The following is a 25,032-nucleotide window of genomic DNA, read 5'->3' on the forward strand; positions in this document are numbered from 1 at the left end:
TTTAGTTTAGTTAGGAGACTAGAGGGATAGGGGAAAGAAGAGAGGGAAATGGCTCTGTCTCACTCATCGCTTTAAAAGGGTTAACAAGCTTTATGCTAGCTTCTACCGGTAGAATTATATATATATATAAAACGAAGGCCAAAATCTTTCATCCTGCCCTATAGATAGAAGGCTTAAAATGCAAATGACCAGTTGTCACAGATTGCCTGTAGCTCTTTTAGACTGAATTTTTGTGAGGTCAAATATTTTCCTTCACACTATAATAATACTTTGGTTATATTAGTTTTTTGTAGATTTACAGAACTTAACAGTCAAAATCTAATTTAATCTACAAAAGCCACATTAATAAATCAACCAATCATTCAATGAGTGAAGGTTTGGGGAAGGATTATTTGAAATGATGACATTAAGAAGTAATATTATTCAAAGATTATATGGAACTCAAATCCCAAGTAGTAAGGGAAAAGCTAATTTTACCACCCGTATTTTCTACATCGCGGTTTGATAGTCCTCTCAGTTTTTGTAAATTTCCCTTGGTTGCTCACATTTGCAGGAACTCAACATTTACCACCTTGTACCATTGTTCAGGATCACAGTCTGGGAAAAATTCTGTTCCATGCCAGAAGCCAACTAAGCACCTGACCAGAAATCTGTGGTGGAAGCAAATCTTTTGCACTTTTTCACTTGGGGATGGGGACGTTTATTCAACCCAACCCCGCGCTTTTCTTTCCAGTTTCTGCACTGTAACAAGGGAGCATCCCAAAGGAGCAGGCATCTTAATTGCGTTACATAGGCCAAATAAGAAATATGTTGGCTCCGTGTTCTTCTCCAAGGAGCCATCACCTCACACTCCTAGAGCTTTAGCATTTACCTGGGGAATCATGTGTTTTGAATCCATGGCAAAAGTGGAATTCCATTTCTACATCCAAAGAGGAGCTGGTACTAGCCTTTCCTCTAGCATTAAACAATGTCCACTGTGGCAGTGGAGGCGGGAGCGGGGCAAGCGAACAAGGAAGATTATTTTTACTACAACAGTCTCAGCGGCAACCCGCACCCTGCATCCTGCACCCTGCTTGTGTTACTCCGCGCCCCGCGACTCCCAGACCTCTAGGTGTGACCACGGCCGGGGACTACAAAACGGAGACGTCTGGGGGAAGGAAGTGACGACACGGCGCGAAGCATGCTGGAGCCCGGCGCGCTCGGCTCGAGAGGCTCCTTCCTCCCGGCGTGGTTGCTGAGTGCCCGGCGCTGCTAGGCTCTTTAACTGGTACTTTTCTCGTTTGTCAGGATTAGACGTAAAGTATCACTTGGTTTGAGTACAACCCTAAATATCCAGCGGCTGCGGATTAGGCCAGGGAATCAGCTCTAGAGCGTTAGCTGCTGCGCCTTCGTTTATGTATCCTCCGAACCAATTTTAAGAGGACATTGTTGCAGATCCAGGGGCCTCTCCCGGGAGTGTCTAGCGGAGACACAGAGCCAGAGACGGAGTGGGTGGATATCAGAGGAGTTTTCTTTTTCAGTTTTGGCTAATAGTGGTGTGGCTTGAGTTCCTTTGATCGAAGGAGAGCAGAGTTAAATCTGTAAGCCGGAGATCGAAGCCGTCGTGAAGGCGATCTGGGATGGGATTGGGATGGAATAAAAGTGTACCAGATGAGTTACCGCAGACTGGGCCCCGCGGCGACTCGGTGTCCTTTTGGCTTTAAGATTGAATAGTAAGTTTTAACTGTTTTCGTGATTCGGAACTTGAGGGAAATCTCAGGTGTTCTCTACCTCTAGGGTGGAGATTAGGGATAAAACATTTGCTTGTGTGGAACGTATGTATTAATCCGAATTGGTGGTTGTTTTCTATCTAGCCAGGTGGCAGCCATGAATGAATGGATGAAGAAAGGCCCCTTAGAATGGCAAGAGTACACTTATAAAGAAGTCAGAGTGACAGCCAGTGACAAGGAGTATAAAGGATGGGTTTTAACCACAGACCCAGTCTCTGCGAAGTGAGTATGTGTTCTGCTTCCTAGAAGTCACCCCTTTGTACTGTCTATGTGTTACATCCATACTAAGAAAGCAGATAAATGAACGGCTAATTATTCCCACATAAGAATTTAATTTCCTTTGAATCTAAGTGCTGTTCTAACTATAGATTTGTCAGACCAGCCAAGTTCGTAGAAATGGGACGCTTCTTTTTTTACATTTTTACTGCAAAATTTCAAAAATACACAAATGTGAATAGAAGAGTATAATAAACACTAATCTTATTCCCCTTTCAAATACATTAAAGCCAATTACAGACATAATATTGTTCATAAATCCTTTAATATATCTCTAGCAGATAAGTAACCTCTAATAAATGTAACCATACCATTATAACAGGTAACAAATGTAATAATAACTTTAACATTAGCTGATTCCTAGCCTGAGTTCAGATTTTCCTGATTGTATCCAAAATATCTTTTTATATCTTTAAAGGTATCGTTCTATATTCTTTTTTATCAATTTGGCTGATATGTCTCTTAGGAATTTTAATATATCTCTGCACTTCCTCTCTGATTTTCCATGTCATCTATTTGTTGAAGAAACAAAGTCATTTGTCTTATAGAATCGAACACACTCTGAATTTAGCTCATTGCATTGTCATGGTACACCTTAACATGTCCTTTTACCCTCTACTTCTTATATACTAGTATTCATATCTAGAAGTTTGATTAGGATTAGATTTATTTTTTGCAAGACTAAAGGTGGTGATACACGCACACACACACTTTATTTTGAAATGATTTTAGATTTACAGAAAAATTGCAAAGAAGGTACAGAGACCACCTATATACCCAGCTTCCCCTAATGTCCCTCAGCTTACACAACCATCGAACATGTGTCAAAACTAAACATTTATATTAACTAAATTACAGTCATTTGGATTTTATCAGTTTTCCCACTAGTGCCATTCTTCTGTTCTAGGAGCCAATCCAAGATCACACATTACATTTAATAGTCATGTCTCCTTAGTCTCCTCTGATCTGTTACAGTTTTTCAGTCTTTGCTTGTTTTTCATGACACTGACACTTTGCAGGAGTACTGGTGAGGTATTTTATATGTCTCTCAATTTGGGTTTGTGTGATGTTGTCTCATAAATAGACTGAGTTTATAGGTTTTAGGGAAAAGTACCACAGAAATGAGGTTCTCATCACATTGCATCACATATTATATATCATATGATGTTGTATTTTAGTTAAGGATTTTTGCATTTGTATTCATGAGTGAGATTAGCTTATAGTTTTATTTTTTAATATTGTCCTTTTCTGCTTTTAGTATCGAGGTTGTATTAGCCTCATTAAATAAGTAAAGGCATAGCCTCCCTTTTATAGTCTCTAGGAGAATTTGGTTGGATTAGAAATGTGTGATCCTTGAAAATGTTACAGAACTTCCTGGTAAAATTATCTGGGTCTTTTTCCCCCCTCCTTGGGAAGATTTGAAACTGGTTATTCAGTTTTTATTAAAGATTATAAGACTATTTTCTATTGTAAGTTTCAACATTTTTGGCGTAAGTTTGTCCTTAATATTTTAAAAGTTAATTTTTGCTGCCTTATTCCTCATATTATTTGTATGTGCCTTCTTTCTCTTATTACTCCTGCCTAAGTTTTGTGAATTTTATGTCTTTTTCAAAGAGCTGGCTTTTGGCCTGATGATCCCCTGATTGACTCTTGTTTTCTGTTTCATTAATTTTGTGCTTTGTTATTTTCTTTGGTCTGCTCTGAAGGGGAGTTACTCAGCTGTTTTTTTTTTAACTCTAAAAGTTAAATCTGTACCCTGTCTCATTTCCTAATACACATTTAAAGCATTTATAACTCTCTAAGTAATGCTTTAACTGCATCCTACAATGATTAGCTTTAGGCTGGACAAAAGGTTTAGATGTTTAGGGCCCTCAGAGAATTTGTATGAAAGAAGTGAAAACATTTGGTGGTGAGAGGATTAATTTAAAATGAGGAAGAGCATTCCCTATTAGTCTAGTGATCTGTTGGGGGTTGATGCCGCCTCTCATTTTATTGCTTCTTCCATAGTTTTATGGGCCTTTAGGTTTTTCTTTTGCACTATGCTCTGAACTTACTTTTCCTCCAAAGTGTTGTCCTCGTGAACATCCTTGAAGATGGCAGTATGTCTGTGACCGGGATTATGGGACATGCTGTGCAGACTGTTGACATTGTGAATGAAGGGGACCATACCGTGAGAGAGAAGCTGATGAATTTGTTCATGTGTGGAGACTGCAAGGCATACAGCCCTGAGGATCTGGAAAAGAGAAAGAACAGCCTAAAGAAATGGCTGGAGAAGAACCATATCCCCATCACTGAACAGGGGGATTCACAAAAGACTCTCTGTGTGGCTGGGGTCTTGACTATCGACCCACCATATGGTTCAGAAAATTGCAACAGTTCTAATGAGATTATTTTGTCCCGTGTTCAGGATCTTATTCAGGGACATCTTACAGCTTCCCAGTGAGAGGCCAAGAACTGCGGATACACTGACTGAAGCAAGACTTCATTTTTTTGATTCATAAAACATTTTGAATGTTAATTCTGTCATATTACAGGACTTTAAAGGCACACAAGTATGTGTGTACAAGTTTTAACTTTGTTGTTTTTGGTAAAATCAAAGAAGTGGATTATGAGTGCTAATAAGTGAACTGGGCAAGGATCACATCACAAGAAAACAAAACAATGGACATCAGAATTACAAGTCTTGATAGGGCTACCCCTCCATTTTTGTTAGGCAAGAAATGTATTTGGAAAGGATGCAACATGCATTAGATTCAATATAAAATGCTTAGGGAAAATCAGTCTTGTTAAGTCCCTTGCACTAATTAGATATGTCTGTTTTAAAATGTTTACTTTTTATTTTTTTGGTGTAGTGATGAAATAGTTCTTGAAACAGAGTATATACTTCTTTTGTTGTAACTTGAAAGTTTTGATTATTGGTAAAATCTTAACACAGAAGCCTTACAACTTTCAAAGCCTTAGAAGTGAGCACTGACTAATGTCTCCAGAGGAAGAATGTCAGTGTGACAGACTTGCTACTGCTGAGCTCAACCCAGTTCTTTTGCCTGGTGGGTTCAGCCCAGGCTTCCGGGTCACGGAGCTTTCTGCCTTCAGTCTCCACTCCCTGGGTCAGGCTTCACTGAGGGGAGAGAATGCAGGAAGTACGCTTCAGTACACCTGATCCTACCCCTTGGAAGCCGGTTGGGGAGGTTTCTGGCTTACAGAGGCACCTCAGATTGTTCGTTTGGGGGTCTGTGTGGTCGGGCCACTCAAGAAGGCTGTTCTCTTGCTCTTTGTACACCCCTGCTCGACCAGTTATGGGTTCACCTACGCGCTACTCACATGAACGTTCTCATCCCTCCGCCCTCGGCCCATTAGGCCAGATCGGCTCCACCTGCTAGTTTATTAAAACGAAACATCTGCCCTCGTGATGGTCATTAACCTGAGGTGCTGTGAGGCTGGTTTCCCTGGTAACTGATGAGCCAACCTGATGCCAATTCCCCCTATAAATAGTAGCTCCCCCCCACCCCCCCAGGTAGCTGCCATGTTTTGCTCTCTTGCACCAGATGGTGTTTTGCTCCAAGACCTTGCTTCAGACGTGTAAGATCCCCTGTCTGGTAAGCTGTTGTCTCTGTTGCTGTCTCCGTGCTCTTTTCTCTCGTGGCTGGGCAACTACAAGGCTCGCAGGCCTGCAGGGTGCAGCCCAACAATTGACAAGCCAGTCACGGGGCCGAGGAAGCTCCTTGAGCACTGGATGTCGGGACATAAGGCTAGGGAACAGAAAGTTGGTGGGATCCCAAGGTGGCTGTCCGCCAGCATGTGGAGCCCTGTGGCAGCTGACTACCATAAAAGATGTTTTTCTCTTCCATTATATTGGTGATATCTTGTTAACTCAGAGTCTAAAGTACAGCCCCATGTTCGTGTCTCATCTGACATCACAGGGATGGCTGGTGAATACAGACTAAACGCAAGGACCTAGATTACCTACGTGCCCCCGACCCACCACCCCTAAACAATTACAGACACAGGCTTTAGGGATACTAACTTAGGACAGACTTGTGAACTGGACATAGCCATTTACCCAGAAGGGTTTGGTTGGGACCTGTGGCAATAGCAAAATAAGAGTACCCTTGGGCTTCTGTTCCCAGCTACAGAAGTGGGCAGAGCAGCAATATAGTGTGATGGAAAGGCAGCTATAGGCAGGCTATGATACATTGTAACAGGTGGAAGGCACTGCAAAAGGCAATGCAAAAAACCACTATTCAGGGTCTGGAACAGCTGTGGGTGACATATAGGGCCCCCGTGGACATCGATAGAGACCAAGGAATCCACTTTACTGGCCATGACGTTCAGCAATGGGCCAATAACAATGATACACACTGGCATTTATACCTACCCTATGACCCCACTGCTGCCAGGCTAATTCAGAGGGTGGACTAGCTGAACAACAATTGAGACGGGAAAGCGGCTCTCCCAACGTGTGGATCAGGAGGCTCACTTAAGCCCTATGAACTAAAACCGAACATGCCAGGAGCAGTTGTCCCAGTGCTTACGCCATGTTAACACAGGCCACTATTCAACACCATCTGAGTTCAACTGTTGACCACCAAAGGACCATGGCCAACTATCGGTAAGGACAATAACTCGGTTTTGCCCTTGTCACAGGATCCACCCCCAGGGGAACACATAAAATGGCCCTGGGTCTGGCAGGTAAGTCCCCACTGGTTTGGGTTTGCTGGCCCGTAGGGAATAGGATTACAGATCTCACCTTTCTTCTACCTAAGACTATGAAAGTAATTAATCCGGGCCCCCTACTGGAGAAAGACACCATTATATTAACCCTATGGTCTTGTTTTACTGCTTTGCCAGTATTTGGCACTGGCTGTGGGGACTGAGGGTAGACGGTACGGTACTGCAGGCCAGGACAAAAACCACCAGCAGGGGTGGTATTACCTTAGAATGCTGTCTCTGCTTGTGTCTTCGTTAACGGTCACGGTCTTCCCTGTATTGTGCCTGTTAAACGTCTTACCTTTCATCCTTAGTTGGAGCGGAGGGAATCTGTTCGCAGACTGGGCGACAACAGTGGCCTCATTGTGAATGAGTTGATGGCTGGGTCTGCAGCGAGATGCCATTGTCGTCCTCCTCTGGACTTCCGTGCAAAACTGACCCAATAAGCACCTGGCTCCAAAGGTTGCTCGCCTCTTGCACTCTTGATACTTTTAAACTGCTGTTTGTTGTCTGTATTGCACTTGTGGTATTTGGGTTGCAGTGCACCTCTGCATACCTGACCCCAGGGACATCGCGAAAGAGGGATGGACCAGGATTATGAGTTGTGCAGAGTGTAGGATCGTGTGGGGTGTGTAGGGGTGGAGTGTAGGTCAGAGCACTTAAGATGGCCGTTCTCTTGCTCTTTGTACACCCCTTGCCGACCAGCCCCTGCTTCACTGACACCTCGCTCACATGAACGCACTCACCCCCTGCCCTGGCCAGTGATGGTTCTAATCCTTACGCCAGAGCGGCTCCACCTACCAGTTTATTAAAGGGCAGCATCTGCCCTCGTGATGGTCGTTAACTTGAGGGGCTGTGAGGGACGTGCCTCTTGCCTCAGCTGCTGGTTTCCCTGGTAACTGATGGGCCAATCTGGTGTCAATTCCCCCTATAAATTGTAGCCTCCTCCCCTGGGTAGTGGAGGCTGCTCCTATGTCCTGCTCGCTGTCTGCCACACACATGGTGGGGTGTTGCTCCAGGGCCTTGCTTCAGATGTGTAAGATCCCCCATCTTTTAAATCATTGATGTCTCTGTCGCTGTTTCTGGGCTCTTTTCTTTGAACTTGAAGCTGAGCAACTACAAGGCTTGCAGGCCTGAAGGGTTCAGCCCAACAAGGTCTTTTCAGGGGCACATCTACACTGACCCCAGGGTTCCCACATCAGATTAGAACCCCTTACTCCCTAGAACAGGGGTTAGCAAACTTCAGGCCCTTGGAACAAGTCCAGCCTGCTGCCTCCATGTATTAAAGTTTTATTGGAACACATCTGTACCCCCTGGTTTGTATATCATCTGTGGCTGCTTTTGAGCCATAATGGCACAGTTGAGTATTGACAGGAACTATGTGGTTTATATTCTCTACAGAGAAATATGGCCCTTTACAGTAAAGTTTGCCCTAGGAGCTCCTTGAGCTAGCCTGGGCCACCAGGGGTCAGGGTGGACTTCCCAACGCAGGTGTGACCTGTGTATTTCCCTTCTCATCCATACAAAAAGAATTCTTGTACCTTTTGGGAGAAATGTTTTAAAATATTCAAGTTTTAGAGGGTCTTTGAAAGCAGTTTGATAACGTAGCTAAGTTACTTCCCTGCACAGTTGTCTAGTAACAGGATGTAGCCCAGTGCTTCTCACAATTTCACAAACATCAGAATCAGCTGGAGAGCTTGTTAACACAAATTGGGAGTAGGGCCCAGCAATGTACTGTGATTCAGTCAGGGGCCAGGAACTTGCATTTATAACAAAATCCCAAATAATGGTAATGCTGCCTGTCCTGGATCACACTTGCAAAAGTAGTTTAAAACTTTGGGGAACAGAAAGTCCTTCCTTCACAACTTGAGTTTCATGATCCTGAAATTAAAATTTAGTCCGTAGCCTTTCTCCTTGAGACTAAGACTCCCCTTCAAAGCCCTGCATGGCTTCAGACAGCAAATAGGGGAAGGGGAATAAGAGTAAATTAGGTGGAAATGATTCCGACAAAATGAGGGAGGCCTTGAGAGGAGGGAAGATCTGTAGCAAATTATCCATGGCATCAGTCAGGATTGATCCCTTGACCCAGGGACAGGTGCGTTGGTGTTGGTAGATTTATTTGCTGTCAGACTAATGAGCCGGGGATGGACTTTCTTGACAATAGGTCCTCTGATTGTTTAAACAATTTGCCTTGCGAATAAAACCTGAGTGCTAAAGAGTCCATGACCTGGCTCTGCCATGGAAACCAGCCTGCTTAGGACGCTGGGCCCGCCAGTTCCTCAGCTAAGATTCTCCCCAGGAGTTTAACCCACCTGTTTCTGATCCCTCCTGTGGTTCCAGATTCCTGGAGGGAGATCTTTCCTCAAAGCTGGCTCTGCTCCCTGCCAGCTGGAGGTGGTAGCCAGGGAACTCTTTGATCACAGTTGGTGTCAAAAATACTTGTCAGAACAAAAGGTCGTTATGACGTATTTTTTGATCCCCTTGGAGCAAAGTTGCCAATTTTTTGTGTTACATCTTGCTATCCCATTGTTCACATGCTTTCCTAGATCTCTCCTCTTTCTCCTAAAGATGTTAAGGCTGAAATAGATTTTTTCCATTTTTTTTTCAATAAAATTATTAATGAAAATTTAAAACCTTGACAATTTTTTAAATTGAAGTATAGTCAGTTACAATGTGTCAATTTCTGGTGTGCAGCACAATGTCCCAGTCATACATACATATATTCATTTTCATATTCTTTTTCATTAAAGGTTATTACAAGATATTGAATATAGTTCCCTGTGCTGTACAGAAGAAATTTGTTCTTTTAATCTGTTTTTATATATAGTGCCTAACATTTGCAAATCTCAAACTCCCAAATTTATCCCTTCCCACCTCTCTCTCCCCAGTAACCGTAAGATTGTTTACTATGTCTGCGAGTCTGTTTCTGTTTTATAGATGAGTTCATTGGTGTTCTCTTTTTTTTTAGATTCTACATATGAGTGATATCATGTGGTATTTTTCTTTCTCTTTCTGGCTTACTTCACTTAGAATGATGATGTCTAGCTCCATCCATGTTGCTGCAAATGGCATTATTTTATTCTTTTTTATGGCTGAGTAGTATTCCATTATATAAATATACCACAAATTCTTTATCCAGTCATCTGTCAATGGACATTTAGGTTGCTTCCATGTCTTGGCTATTTGTATATAGTGCTGCTGTGAACATTGGGGTGCATGTATCTTTTTGCATTAGAGTTCCTTCTGGGTATGTGCCCAGGGGTAGGATTGCTGGATCATATGGTAAATCTATTTTTAGTCCTTTGAGAAACTCCATACTGTTTTCCATAATGGCTGCACCAAACTACATTCCCATTAGCAATGTAGGAGGGTTCCCTTTTCTCCACTCCCTCTTCAGCATTTATTGTTCATGGACTTTTTAATGATAGCCATTCTGACTGGTGTGAGGTGATACCTCATTGTAGTTTTGATGTGCATTTCCTCTGATAATTAGAGATATTGAGCATTTTTTCATGTGCCTATTGGCCATTCGAATGTCTTCATTGGAGAATTGCTTGTTCAGTCTTCTGCCCATTTTTGGATTGGGTTGTTTGTTTTTTTTGTTATTCAGTTGTACGAGCTGTTTATATATTCTGGAAATTAAACCTTTGTCAGTTGCATCACTTGCAAATATTTTCTCCCATTCCGTAGGTTGTCATTTTGTTTTACTTATGGTTCCCTTTGCTGTGCAAAAGCTTATAAGTTTAATTAGGTCTCATTTGTTAATTTTTGCTTTTATTTCTATTGCCCTAGGAGAACATTGCTAAGATTTATGTCAGAGAATGTTTGCCAATGTTTTCTTCTAGGAGGTTTATCATGTCTTGTCTTATATTTAAGTCTTTAAGCATTTTGAGTCTTTAAGCCATTTTGAGTTTATTTTGTGTATGGTATGAGGGAGTGTTCTAACTTCATTGATTTATATGCTGCTGTTCAGTTTTCCAAACACCACTTGTTGAAGAGCATGTAAAACCTTGACAATTGTTTTATTTGAGAACTGGTGGAATTTTCATGATGCTGCTTGAAATAGATTTCTAGAATGTTAGGGTCGAGGCTAAGGATTACTATAATTTTGGGAGAAATCAGAGCAGTGAAGGTCTATAATTACACATAATTAATTGTTTCTACTGACAAATATGATTTTTCTTAAACCACTTTACTGAGATATGAATAACATACAAAAAACTACATACTTAGTGTATATAACATGATGAGTTTGGAGATAAGTATACACTCATGAAACCATCACTACAATCTATGCCTAAACATAACCATCACCTCCAACAGTTTTTCCTGCCTTCTTTATTAATGCTATCATAGATAACAGTGCAAAGAATATCTTCATGAATATGTCTTTATTGCTACTATTAAACTAAAGTGTATAGAAATGAAAGTACTATGTCAAAGAGTATGAACACATGTTGGTTTTTCCCTTTTTAAGTAGTTTGTGCTGCTTTACATTGACAAGAGTAATAAATGTATGCTAATTTCATCACACCCTTAGAGTATTACTGTTTTGTTTAAATTTTATGACTGAATATAAAATGGTGTTTTAAAATTTGATTTAATTTGTATTTATTAGCATTTCCCCATGTGTCTTTATTCCCAGTATGGGAACTGTTTGATTCATATCTTCATTTAAAAAAATCTTCATTTTTTAAAGAAGTTATTTTCTCCATATTCCCATCATGTCATATCTGTTTATGTTTCTAAATTTTACTCATGTGGATTTATGTAAGTAAGCAACTAGTGATACATGCATTTCTTCTAACTTTGACATAATTTCAGATTTACAGAAAATTTGCATAAACAGGACAAAGAATTGCCATATATCCTTTATCCAGCAAGTGTTAACATTTACCACACTTGTATTTTCTGTGCATGTGTATGTGTGTTCATTTTTCTCCCTGAACTGTTTGAGAATAAATCATGGACACAATGGAAATATGAGGACATTTTCTTAAATAACCAAAATACAGTTATCAAAATCAGGAAACTAACATTGATATACTACTGTGGTTTAATACAGACATCATCCAGATTTCACCCACTGTCTCAATGTCCGCTGTGCCAAAAAAGACTTTAATTTGGATCACGTGTTGCATTCGGTTGTCATATCCTTTTAGTTCCCTTCACTCTGGAGTAGTTCCTCAGTCTTTGACTTTCATGACATTGACATTTTTGAATACAGGCCAGTTTTCTTGTGGAATGCCCCTCAATTTGGGTTTGTTTGTTTCCCTATGATTCAATTCAGTGTGCATTTTTGGGGTAGGAATACCCTGGAAATGATAGTGTGTTCTCAGTACGTCATATCGGGAGGCATATGATGTTGGTTTTAATTTGCATTTCGCTAATGACTAATGATGTTGCGTGTTGCTTGTGTGCTTGTTAAGCCATTTGTGTATCTTCAGTGAAATGTTTACTCAAATTTTTGCCCATTTGAAAACCTGAGTTATCTAATTGAGTTGTAAGTGTTCTTCATATATTCTATATACAGGTGCTTTATCAGATAAATGATTTGTAAATATTTTCTCCCCATCTGTGGCTTGTCTTGAATGTTCTTAATGATATTTTTGAAGTGAAGAAATTTTTAAAATTAAGTACGATTTATCAATTTTCTTTTATGGATCATGTTTTTGGTGTCATAGCCAAGAATTCTTTGTCTAACCCACAGTCACAAAGATTATCTCTTTTTTTTTTAAGTGTTTTCATTTGCTCTTAAACTTCGATTTATGCTCTATTTTGATAATTTTTGTGTCTGCTCTGAGGTAAAGGTCTAAGTTAATGTTTTTACATGTGGAGATCCAATTATTCCATTACCATTTGTTGAAAGATTTCTTTCTCCATTGAATTGCCTGGGCACTTTTGTTGGAAATCAGTTGATGATAAATTGTAAAGGTTTATGTCTGGGCTTAACAGTTGTGTTCCATTGATCCATTTGTGAGTCCTTATGTTAGTAACACACTGTATTAACTATTATAGCATTACAATAAGATTTGATATCTATAAGTCCTCAAATTTTGTTCATTTTAAAGATTGTTTGACTCTTCTGGCTCCTTTGCATTGCCATACAAATTTTGAATGAGGTTGTCAATTTCTGGGGAAAAAAAGCCACCCATGAGGATTTGATAAGGACTGGGTTGAATCTATAGATCAGTTTGAGGAGAGTTGTTATCTTAGTAATACTGAGTTTTCCATTCCATGAACTTGGAATGTCTCTTAGTTTACTTAGATCTTTAATTTTCTTACAACAGTGTTTTACGGTCATCAATGTACAGGTTTTATACTGCTTTTGCTTAATTTATTCCTAAGTATTTTTAATGCTATTTAATTTTTTAATGCTATTCTGAATGGAATTGTTTTTTAATTTCATTCCTGAATTATTGGTCGTTCGTATATAGAAGTAAGTTTTGCATATTGATCTTGTATCCCATGGTCTTGTTGAACTAATTTATCACACACACACTTTTGAGTTCCTCTCACTTTGCTTCACATTACCCAAATACATTCTGAAGAGAGATTAGGCCATAAATATATTCCCTACAGCTTTGGTTATATGCAGAAGTTGCTCACAAGGTTTAAAGAGGCACACCTAATTGCTGAACAAATGAGAGTCATGAAAAGCAGAATTCCCATTAAGAGGCTTAGTAGAAGCCATTAGTATCCTTTCTTTTAATTTCAACATTAGGCATCCAGTCTCCTTAGAACCTTCAGAGGCTTTGCAGGGGGTAAATTCTGTTCCTGACTGAATTTATTCCAGTAAACTTTATTTCTCTCTTGCCTTGTTTCTCCTGTGTCCCTGTTTATCTTTGTATCTTGAGTTCCTAAGGTGACTGGCACACAGTACCCGATTAAAATAACAAGTTGATTATATTGAAATTAATGAGCGTGAATGTGGGAGGAATTTCTGTAACCCCAATATGGGTCTCAAACTAGCTACGTAGCACACATTAGTTTTAAAGTGGACAATCGGCCTTCTTGTTAACTAATCAGATTGCATGCTTCAATTAATCCAATCTTAGCCATGCTTACCATAGAAAAGGATAGTATAAAGATTTATGGACTAGAAATAATGGGGACAGCTGGAGTTTTAATAGGAAAGTACACAGGTGAATTTCAAGCAGAAGAGCAGCATTAATGGAAATGTCTATAATTATGGATTGTTTTGTGCTGGGTCTATAATTAGTGGATTCGTGGAATCATAGGGGCTAGTCCCTTAGTGCCCATGGTATAGTACAGCCTTGGATTTGTAAAGACATCTGTCTTCTGAAGAACATAACACATTTTTGACATTCAGTCTGGTAATCTAATAGTCAAGTCCTAAGACAAACATTTTTTTTTCCAGTTCAAACTATGGGAGAAGGGATACTGAGCATAGAAATTATAGTTCCTAATTAGACTTCATGTTAGATTTAAACATTTTACAGTTGTACACCTGTAGTGCTGTATACGCCCATCCCCTTTGTATTAACCCTGTTTGTGTTTTAGCTTATTGGCCAAACTCTACTAAGTTGGACTCTGTTCAAATAGCACAAAGATAAAGCAAGGATGTGTGTGTGTGTTTTAAACATCTTAACGTGGGCCCAAGTGTGAGAACTTGAGTTTTGCAGTGGGAAGTGTTAGCGGTATTAACGCCATATACCAGTCATATTTTCAAAGAGCATGTTTTGACTTGCTTTTTCAAAATAAGTGATAAAAAAAATGACAGTAGAACATGTTTTTAAAGTAAAGCTATCCCTACCCATCTGTGCATGGCTTTTCCCATTTGCCCATATTTTCCTCAAATTCTCAAATACTCTGTTCATAACAATGTACTCCTAAGCTCTTACTCACACAGTACATGTTTATTAGAGTTGATTTGGCAGAGGTTTTGCTTTTGTTAGCCCACATGTACTTAGATTTTTAAACTCAACTATGGGTCTAATTTATATCTGACTAGTAGTTAGACTTTATAAGTGGTCACCTATCATTTGTTTAGACAGGTAGCTTCTCTCTACCTTGGCACTATGGACATTGTGGACTGAATGATCATTTTTTTCCTGGACCGTCCTGTGCATTGTAGGATGGTTAGCAGCACTCCTGGCCTCTAACCCTCCCCGACTCCCGTGACATCTCCAAATACTGCCAAATGTCTCCTGGTGGGCAAAATTGCCCCCAGTTGAGAACCACTGGTTTAAAACCAACAATAACTACATTTTCTCCTGTGAGAAAATGTCTTTAGTTTTTGTATGTAAGGTCTTGTATTTGTTAGAGTTAATCAACCTCTATGGACAAAGTTTTACTTGAAAGGTTAACAGACACTATTGTTATAACACATTTGGAAACCAAGGTTGGAATGAGACAAAATTTATTAAATGGAGACTCTCAAGAAGTAAATGGGTCTTTCTGGCTAAGTCATCCTGTCTTTAATTGTTGTAGGAAAAAACAGCCATGGATAATCTCTTCTTTATAAAGATCATTCAGCGTGGAAGGAAAATTAACTCCTTCCAGGCCATTTTCAGTAAAAGGTTGGAGGAGATAGCAGTAACTGCATTTTCTGCATAAGGAATGATTTTTAAGAACCTCAGTGTTTAAAATGCTTCTGTTGAAAATGTTTTAATATAATTATTTTACATTATTATGCCATTTTTAGCAATATTTGTCGTATGTAAGGGTCATCATTCTAAACACTGATTCTTACTGTAGGTAGTTATGAGTTTGGGCTGAATTTCCAAGGCCACCCCTGGGTAGTTGCTTTTCCAAACAAACCTCTCGCACTGGTTCTGTGGCATTTGTTTCTTCACTAAAAAGTTGAAATGGAGGTGAAAAGACCTCTAGTCAATTGATTCAAGCCATCCTCATAGCTCTCTCTTGGGCACTGTGTTCTGGCTTGTTTATGCAAGCAGCTGGGTTTGCACTGCCTCGGGCGGAGACCTGGGGCTGGCCCAAATCGGGCAAAGATGGGGCAGAGGATGGACTGTCTGTGGGAAAAACTTCATGTTTGGGTTGCTGTCCTGTATCTTTAGAAAACATTGATTCCACTCCTTCCTGATGGTTCATATTTTCCAAAAACCTTTTTCTGCTCTTCGATAAAACAAATGATGAAAACACCTAAGATTTTAAAAGCACCTTAAGGATTAGTGATTGGCTACAGATCCTATTTAAGACTAGTCTCTTCACTATGCCATTTGGGGGTGATAACTTAGCAATGGCAAGAAAAGTCTGTCCGTGCTAATGACTCACTGTGGTTAACTGTTCACAAGGTCAGTGCAGTTTTAGACTCTGGAACGATCTGAAACTATTGCTGTGATAGTTAATTGCACTGTCTGTTTCTACCTGAGGCCCTCTGTACTATGAGCACTCAAATATTGATTGACACGGATTCATATCAAGCTTTAATTTCTGAAAAGAGCTCACAGTGTATTTATTATAAGCAGACTTTCTACCTGCATCTGGAGGAAAATAAACCCTAGGAATCGTTCGTAATTCTAGTGTAATTTACAGGAAAGAGGCAGCCTCTGCTTAGGCCTGTTGAAGCATAGTGTGGTGTGAGCGTCCTCTGCTGACCCCAGGAATCCACTATTATGTGGCAAATGGGTGACACCCTTAAGGCTCCCTCTGGGTACAGAGCCTGAGCTCACCAACTCTCAGCCCAGCAGTTGAGAGAGCACAACACAGAGTGGCTGACCCTACAGAGCCAGTCTGGGCTGCATCTGAAAACCAGACCCTCAGTCCTAATTTACTTACATTTACTGTATTTTAATTTTCCAAAGGACTTTCACAAGATCTTATGATAACCTCTTAGGGACATACTCAAAACCATTGCTTAGGAAGGAAAAAAAAAAAGCACATCCCATATGCCTACAGATTCCCAGGCTGCACGCTTTGTTCTGTTACTTAAACTGCTCAGATAATAGAATGGGAGGATAAAGACCAAAGTCCAGTCCTTGACAGGGAGATCGAGGTGTCATAATCAGATATGGAACGCAAGCAGGAAGAAGACGAAGCTAGTATTTTATCAACCTGACCACCTCTGTAAGAAATGTTGAGCTATTCTCATTTCCTGAGAACGTCCCAATGAGTCTGTACTGTTTTGTATTGTATTTAATTTTGTAGCAAGTACTTCATTAATATGGTTCCCTAACTAGATTCCAGTAAGAGTAAAACATACTTAAGAAAGTAGAGAGTTCTCCATAAAATTAACAGTAAGTCCTGACCAGCTTGTTGGGGCTGAGAAACCCACTCTCACCTTGAATTATGACACTATTTTAACTTTAATTACAAACGGGTAATCCTGTTTCATTTCTTATTTCATAATTTTAATGAGCCTAAAAAGTTTAGTTTTTTGTGGGGGGGTGGTGGTGAGGATTTTCTCCTGAATGCCTTCAGTCGAGGCTTCCCACCCTTTTTCACACTCTGGGACATCAACAGAATGACTGGACGTGCGCGTTTGTACGTGGCTGCAAGGAACCAGCCCAAGCACGGCTTCCCTGAGGGACAGTTACTCAGCACTCCGACTGGCAAGTGTCGTTATTCACCACCCCGCAGCTGTGCGCGCTGCTGGGAACGTGCGTCTGGGGCTGCGGGCCCACGTGGGCAGATGCCTCTAGCTGGGGCAGGCAGCACGGGCTCCGCTGGAGCACCAGGAGTCAAAGCTGGTTTTAAAAAAATTTTTCAGTGAGTTAGCGCCGTTTTCTCCACGTCTCCTAGATGTCCCAGCCTCATCTGGTCTGTAACGTGAGCCTTGTTTCAGTGGCAAGTCAGCACTGGGAGACTGTGGGTGCTATGCGTATGTTTTTATTTAAGGGGATGACATGAATTAATGCCTTTAAAAATACTGCTTAGAGCCTAAGATCTTCAAGTGCACTAAAGCTTCAACACACTTGATAACGACCATCTTGGACCATCTTAGACTGCCTCGGAGCTTTCCTGAAAACATAAAATAAACATCTTCCACTGAGGTGGTTTTGTTGAATTAGTGTGAATTCAACCTATAGTGTGAAACCGGAAGTGACTCTGACAGCCAAATGAATAAGAGACTTTTTTTCTACTCAGCTCTTTGGGATTCTTCTTGGCCACGCTGATAAATGTCCAGGGAAAGTGTAAATGCATTAATATTTTTTTTTTCAAAATGCCAGTAGTGCCTCATTAACCTAAGTGGTGGCTGAAAATAAGCAGTCTCATGGAAGGTATTTTTATGGCTGTAAACCTGACACTAGCATGGCAACCTTTTCTACCTCAACCATGCCAACTCTGTTCTGAGAATACCATTAAAATTCCCTTTTGTGTAACGTGACATGTGGCCATTAGACTCAGGTGAGTTCATAAGACAGAGTAAGATTCCTAAATGGAAAACCTAAAAGAATGGAAATACCCAGGCTTCTGCTTTTAAGAGTTAAGCGTGTAATGGGTAAAACCAGCTCACATTTTAACAACAAATAAGAGCTCATTGTTTGTTTTTTTTAAGCTGACCTTTAATGAGTAAAAATAAAAATCCCTCACAAATGAAGTTTATGTAATAGCCTACAGCCGAAAATGAAATTTCAATTTTTCTTGCTCACATGATTTTTTCCCTTCTCTGTTGACTTCTTAGTTAAGCCTTTATGACAGAAAAAACAATTCGTATTTTTCCTCATGCCTCACATCTCACCCCAGTAAAAAGCAGGAGAAAAATAATACATAGATAGATGAAAACAGAATTGTATTAAATATTCACTTTTGTGTTGTGAACTTCATTCCAGGACGGTCCCAGAAAAAGACAGGCAAGTTGGTTTTCGGACTGTCTCACATTGACACTCCAGATTGTGCTGGGAGTTCCTTCTGCTTTGTTAGGAATACTTAGTCTGGAACATTCCCCTACAGGTGTGCGTCGCCTCGGCTGACTCGCAGCGCACGCTGGGATCCCTCCCCAGCGCCAGCCCCAGCACCGAGCTGAGCTGTGGTTCGAGGTAGAGGTGCTGCTGTTACTTCCCAGGTGAGGAGCAGGCACTCTCCCAAGACTGGTCTCTATTGCGTGGTGACAAGTTTCACAATCGTGCTGATGATCCGAGACCCGCGGGGACAGGTACACAGATCTATGCTTGGGTTTTTTATCTTATCCTGGAGGAGCTGGTCAAGTTCACAGCGAAGTTCCTTTACTAATTCAGCCACCTAAAATGAAAGTTGCAATGTAAGCAGTGCTTGGACCAACAAGGGAGGAAAGATTATTAAAGGAAATTCTCTAGTTACGATTATCATTATTCTAGATTTCTGCTATTTTAATTCCATTGGGAAAGCAAAACTTTTTCTAAAAGTGCTTCTAAAATTTTTTGATGCAGTTATAACATTTACTGTCAGCTCTGTAATATACTAAATGGGGTCCATTATAAAAAGGCTGCTGTATCACATCTCATTTAAAGACAAGATTAAATCCGGAAATACAGCTTTTATATAGTGTTCTCCGTATTAAAGCTTGGTGAACTTGTATAATTTGCTCTGAGAGGAGAAGCAGGAAAATAGAGAATTAAAAATGGTGGATATTAAACAAATCTCTTAAACTTTGGAATTTTTATGCTTTTGTGGGTGGGGTGGGGCTGGGAGATAGCTCCACAGTTTTTTATGGCATTTTGCTTATGCTGATGGAGTGGCACGTGGATGTCTTGCCAATGTCTGTTTGGTTCCTCCTGCACTGTTTGACAACCCTGCAGTGTGGACTCTGATCTAAATCAAACAAGCTCATGCCATGTGCCAGATTCAGGTGATCCAGGCCTCAGAGCCTATGACATTCCTTCAGCCACAGGAACTGGTTAAGAAGAGCAGGTTTGCTGGAGCTTTTAGGAAAGAAGCATTGTCTCCCTTTTTGGACAGTATGCTGCTCGGATGAGAGGCCAGGAGCTACTACAGCCGTCCTGCTACCACAAGGTCAGCCAGCCAGCCTTTCACTGTTAAGCGGCTGAATCAAACCAACCCCCCTGGCCCTCCTGACCTATACTTTCCAATATGGCAGCCACTAGTCCCAGGTGGCTGATCTCATGACCTCATGAAATGTGGCTGGTCCAAACTGAGATGTACTCTGAGTATAAAATACACACCAGATTTTGAAGACTTAGTGTAAAAAAAAATGCAAAAAAAACTCTCAACATGTAATCTATTAAAAAATTAAACCTTTTTAGATGTTTTAGGCTAAATATATTAAAATTAATTTGACCAATTAATTTTTTTAAATGAGGCTACTAGAACAATTAAAATTACATATGTGGAGGAGGGAGGGTATAAGCTCAGCTAAGCAGGCTTAGCATACACAAGGTCCTGGGTTCAATCCCCAGTACCTCCTGTAAAAATAAACAAACATAATTACCTCCCCCCATCAAAAAAAAAAAGAAAATTACATATGTGGGGGCGAGGGTATAGCTCAGTAGAGTGGGTGCTTAGCATGAATGAGGTCCTGGGTTCAACCCCCAACTCTGTTAAAAATAAACAAACCTAATTAATCTCCTCTCCCCCCAAAAAAATTAAAAACAAACCTAATTACCTCCCCCTAACACAAAACATAAAAAAAATTACATATGTGGCACACATAATTCTATTGGACTGTGCTGCTCTCAGACTTTAGTTACATACACCAATAAATTCCCGTTAATGTTCTGAGATGGTATTTCTGCTTCTTGCAATAGATTTCTGACAGCTGTAAATGTTAAAATGAGTTTTTAGTTCTTAAAAATATACACCCCCCTTAAATGTTTTCTCAAGATTCCATACAGTGAATAATTGAGACCTGAGAGTAAAAAAAAAATTCAGAACCATTATCTTTAATTTTTTAAATGGTAGTTGTGGAATCAGGATGATCTATTTTTGCTCATCTCTATTTTGATTTTTCTTTGAACATATATTTGTATAACAGTTAGTAAGCTCCAACACCTCACTGACAGCTTCTGCCTTAAACCTTTCCTGAACCTCACAGGACAGACTTCGTTATCTCCTACCTGATGAGAAGCAGCTGCAAAACGGATCCAACCATCATCCAAGGAGACAACGAACTCTCCCCTTTGAAGCTGCACATGCACTTGGCCTCCTCCAAACAAGACCAGTGGGTACACAGACACCATGCTGCAGTCTCGGATGAACACCCGACTCGTTTTGATCTTCTCGTGGTACACCAGGTAGGGGCTGTCAAAGTGCCTGACCTGGAACATAGGGCAGTGATGTCACTGACAACATAAGGGGAACTCTACCAGTCCCAAGGATTTAACTATCACCTGTCCAGTGACTCCCCAGATTATCTTCAGCCTGTACCTTTCCCCTGAGCTCAAGACTCATATATGCAACTGCCCACTCGGTCTCCATCTGGACATATAACAAGCCTCTCAAAATTCTTGACATTCCCCTCCTTGCAGCGTTCACTGTCTCAGTAAATGACACTCCCACTTACCCAGTTGCTCAAGCCCTGAACTTACGAACCATCCTTGACTGTTCTTTCCCTCACTCCACCTCTCTCATCACTAAGGCTTCTGCTTTCAAAAGGCACGATGAACTGACATTCTTACCACCTCTACAGCTACCGCCTTGTACAAACCACTTCACCTCGCAGAGGTCACTGCAACGGCTGCCTACGTACTTGCCCTTTCGCATCTTCGGTCTCTTCTCTACACAGTGGCCACAGTGACCTTTTAAAAACAAGTCCAGTTAGGGCTCCAAACCCTCTAGAGATTTCCCAAGGGTAAGATCTCAAATCCTGACCATGGATTACAAGGTCCTATGCAACCTTCCCCTGCCTGCTGGTCCCAACTCACCTACCACTTGCACCCCCAACCCTCCCCCTCTGTGTGTACTGGCCGCCTTCCTGCGTTTCCCGGAGCATACTCAACGTGCCCATCCCTTAGACTTCGCGCTCATCTCCTCTGCTTGGGATGTTCTCTTTCGACATCTGCATGGCTTGCCTTTCATCTCATCTAGGATCTGTTGTTTTCTCAGAGGTCTTCCCTGACCACTCTATGGAAAACAGCCCCTCTTGGGAAGGGGGAGGGATCAATTAAGAGTTTCCATTAGGATTAACAGATCTACACCACTGTTATAAAACAGATAAACAAGGATTTACTGTATAGCACAGGGAAATACAGTCAATATCTTGTGATGACCTATAATGGAAAAGAATCTGTAGCTGTACACCTGAAACTTAACACGATACTGTAAGTCAACTATAGTTAAATAAGTTTAAAAAAAAAAGCCCCTCTCCTGTCATACTCAACCTTACTGTCTTATTTTCTTCATAAAATCTGTCATTAACCTGACATGACTTGTCTCTTGCCTGACTTCCCCACTAGAAAGTAAGCTCCCTGAGGGCAAAGAGCTCGTCTCCCCAAGCTCCGCTCTCTTCCTGGCCTTCAGCGACACCTGGCACAGAGGAGGTGCTAGCAGACTGATGGAGGCAGGAAGGATTTGGACTCATTGCAGAAATGTCATGGAAACAAGGGAGAGGAGGTGTGGAGGTTAACTCAGGCCCCTGGTTCCTAAGAGCGCATGCAGCTGAGTGGGCAGGTGACCTCCTGGTCCTCAAACTCTTCTGAGCTTAAGGAGATTTTTTTCACGCTTTGCTGACACTTTAGTCAATAGTTCCAGGGGTTGACCAGCCCTAACACTTCTAACTCTCTTCCTCCATCCTTTCCTCTTTTTCTCCTTCATCTCTCCCCAAAGCTTTACTGAGCATCTGCTTTCAGCTATGACACCTAGGCTCCATGGTAGACATCAAGAATGTAGAAATGAATAAAATTCAACTTCTGTCCTCAGGAATTTCACAACTCCAAGAATGAGACATACCATAAACTGTAAAATAATGTGGTAAGTGCAACAGTGGACAAATGCACATTGTACGGTGGGAACAGAAGTGGGAGCAACTCAGACAGAGAGGGTCACTGGGGAAGTAGTGGTTAATGGAAGCCTGAAGGATAAGTAGGTGCCTGCTGGGGAATGAGCACGCCATTCCAGGCCTAGGGGACAGTGTGTCCTGTGTCACGGCATCTGAGGGCACGGTTGGTTGTCTGGTACTGCTGGAGCATAAAGAATGACAGAAGGAGGAGGTTGGGGGGAGATGTGGTCTAAGAAGGGGCTAGACGTGAAGGGTCACGTGAGAGTCTGCAGTAGCTGCCACATTCGAAGAGTTTTAAGCAAGGGCGTGATGTGATCAAATGTATGTTTTGTAGAGATGATTCTGGCAGTAGTGTAAAAGGTTGGAGAAAGAAAGCACCAGAAGTAAGATTAGTACTTCAGGTGAGAGACAGATGTTTGGGGTTTGAACTGAGGAAACAGCAGTGGGGACAAGGGGAGTAGGCACGTCTGAGAGACGTGGAAAAAGGGGGAACTGCTGGGACCTGGTGACCAACTAAACTGGTGTCAGGAGAGAAGCAGCAGGCTCTGTGTGGCTCCAGGGTTCCAATCTGGATGGTGCCATTTCACCAAGACAGAGAACACACAAAGAGTGAATTAGGAGACAGTAAGTTTGCTTTTCCAGCTTTTGAGTTTGAGGTGACTCCAGAGGGTATCCAGGTGATTTCTAGCAAGAGAGCTCAGAGCCCAGGACCAGAGAGAGAGATGTGGGGTCTGTCAGCATGGAGGTGGCAGTTAGAACACACTGTGCTCTGGTGGCTCAGGAAGACTGTACATGACAGTGAGAAGATAAGGATGTGGACAAGGACACGGACAGAACCACTACCTTAGAGCATGGGAAGAGACTCTAGTACAGGAGACAGAGGGGGATGATCAGAGAGAAGAAAGCCATTTTTGGAAGCAAAAAACCGTCAAAGAGCGTAGAGAGGTAGGGAAGCCGGCAATGTCAAATACTACATGCGTCAAGAATGATGAGAACCCAGGAATCGTTCCCTAGATTTGACAAACAGGTTATTTATGACTTTTGATGAGTTTAATGGAGGTGTGGGGGCAGAAGCCTCCCAGCAATGGGCTGAAGGAAGAGCGAGAGCAGATCAGCATGTACAGGCACCACCTTTTAGAGTGCAGACGCAACGATGGCTACATTGGGGCCTCTTAAATCGCCACTGCAAAGAAACAATTTTGTATCTGAGAGCAGACTTAGTAGTTCAGTTTCTAGTAAGTCTGTGCTTATTCAGCCTTCCCCGAGTCAGTGGTGCCGCCTGGGTCAGCGAGTGATAGAACAGGGTTTGGCTGAACTGAAGGGGCTGTTTCTCACCCCAGGACCTAAATACAGTTGACCCGTGAACAACATGGATTTGAACTGCACTTATACTGGGATTTTTTTTTCAACAGTAAATACTACAGTACTTCACGATCCGTTGTCGGCTGAATCTCTGAGTGTGGAACCTGATGTAAGTGTACCCAGCTGTCCTGACCTGGTAGTTCACTGATGAAGGGTGAATGTGTACATATCCATCGTTCTTGGTGACAAACTTCAGCTCATCTGATTTTGGTTGCATTCTGACAGCTCCAGTACTGGTCTTTTGAAACTTCCCTTCTGGGCTTTTCACCTAAACAACAGGTATTTGTAAAAACAGATGTGTGTACGTATCTCCGTTGTAGGATATCCCTTGACACAAAACCAGTCTTATTTGAATGCCTTTCCTGTTTCTTCCCTTTCTCACCTAGTTTCCTTTTGAAAGCAGTTAAGTGGAATTTTTTTTTCTTTTTTTATCCAGGAAGAACTGTGGGCGTAGGTGAGTAGCTCTGGGTGACTGTACCACACACTAGCCATGTGGGGGAGAAACCATGTGGAATATTTCAGGTCTACACTGATTATCAGGTGAAGAAATCCAGCTGGCAACACTGGAATCTGCTGAAAATCCCAGTCCAGTATTTCCAAATGAATTTCTTTCAAAATAATGGAAAAAATTATATGAATTAACACTGTTTCATTTTTAATAAATGAAGTTTATGCGCACACACACATCTACATGTTTACTGTAGAAAATAACTTTTTGGTATTGTATAACACAGGGAACAATAGTCAGTATCTTGTAATAACCTACAATGGAAAATCTGAAAAAACATAACTGTAATAAACTATATTCTGAAAAAATATAACTGATCCACTTTGCTATACACCTGAAAGTAACACAGTCTTGTAAATCAACTATACTTTGATGGAAAAAAAGGGAAAAAATACAGATCTCTTGTAATCACATGATTAAGAAATAACCAACATTAATGTCTGATAAGTATTTTAGTTTTCTGTTAGACTTATATTTATATATAGAAATGGAGAAACTCAAACACAATATAAATATATATTAAAATTAATATAGGATCATTTTCTATAATCTTT

General features: G+C 41.1%; 2 protein-coding genes across 8 annotated transcripts in view; one reads left to right on the forward strand and one right to left on the reverse strand.

Moving 5' to 3' along the window:
• The first annotated feature begins 1,152 nt into the window (after positions 1-1,152).
• GEMIN6 (gem nuclear organelle associated protein 6) lies at positions 1,153-24,158 on the forward strand. Of its 4 annotated transcripts, XR_012511876.1 has the most exons (4): positions 1,853-1,991; positions 18,630-18,741; positions 20,707-20,905; positions 24,021-24,158. XR_012511876.1 is itself a non-coding variant. In XM_010967674.3 (3 exons), exons 2-3 carry the CDS (start codon positions 1,867-1,869, stop codon positions 4,486-4,488), a joined length of 501 nt encoding a protein of 166 aa, XP_010965976.1. In that variant the 5' UTR covers positions 1,153-1,267; positions 1,854-1,866; the 3' UTR covers positions 4,489-4,883. The 4 variants fall into 4 exon arrangements, 3 of the variants coding, with proteins under 3 accessions (XP_010965976.1, XP_045360732.1, XP_045360731.1); XM_010967674.3 differs by lacking the exons at positions 18,630-18,741; positions 20,707-20,905; positions 24,021-24,158 and adding exons at positions 1,153-1,267; positions 4,113-4,883 and having other exon boundaries at positions 1,854-1,991; XM_045504776.2 differs by lacking the exons at positions 18,630-18,741; positions 20,707-20,905; positions 24,021-24,158 and adding exons at positions 1,179-1,267; positions 4,113-4,883 and having other exon boundaries at positions 1,858-1,991.
• The window catches only part of DHX57 (DExH-box helicase 57), a 45,570-nt gene continuing 38,754 nt past the window's right edge, over positions 18,217-25,032 (reverse strand). For 2 of the 4 annotated variants that reach the window (XM_074378744.1, XM_010967673.3), the window contains exons 22-24: positions 24,104-24,238; positions 20,729-20,929; positions 18,217-18,917 (exon numbers count right to left, since the gene is read on the reverse strand). In XM_074378744.1, coding sequence (XP_074234845.1) covers positions 18,774-18,917; positions 20,729-20,929; positions 24,104-24,238 — 480 coding nt within the window. In that variant the 3' untranslated portion in view covers positions 18,217-18,773. The other 2 variants (XR_012511875.1, XM_074378746.1) reach the window with 2 other exon arrangements.

Source organism: Camelus bactrianus, chromosome 15 (assembly GCF_048773025.1).
Source record: "Camelus bactrianus isolate YW-2024 breed Bactrian camel chromosome 15, ASM4877302v1, whole genome shotgun sequence".
Lineage (NCBI taxonomy): Eukaryota > Metazoa > Chordata > Mammalia > Artiodactyla > Camelidae > Camelus > Camelus bactrianus.

What these genes read in the sequence shown, in the direction of transcription:
- GEMIN6 (XM_045504775.2), top strand. Translation starts at nt 1,651, where the DNA reads ATGAGTTACCGCAGACTGGGCCCCGCGGCGACTCGGTGTCCTTTTGGC. An exon ending in TTTGGCTTTAAGATTGAATA is followed by an intron (nt 1,713 to 1,853) that starts GTAAGTTTTAAC and finishes TTTTCTATCTAG; the next exon opens with CCAGGTGGCAGCCATGAATG. An exon ending in ACAGACCCAGTCTCTGCGAA is followed by an intron (nt 1,992 to 4,112) that starts GTGAGTATGTGT and finishes TTTCCTCCAAAG; the next exon opens with TGTTGTCCTCGTGAACATCC.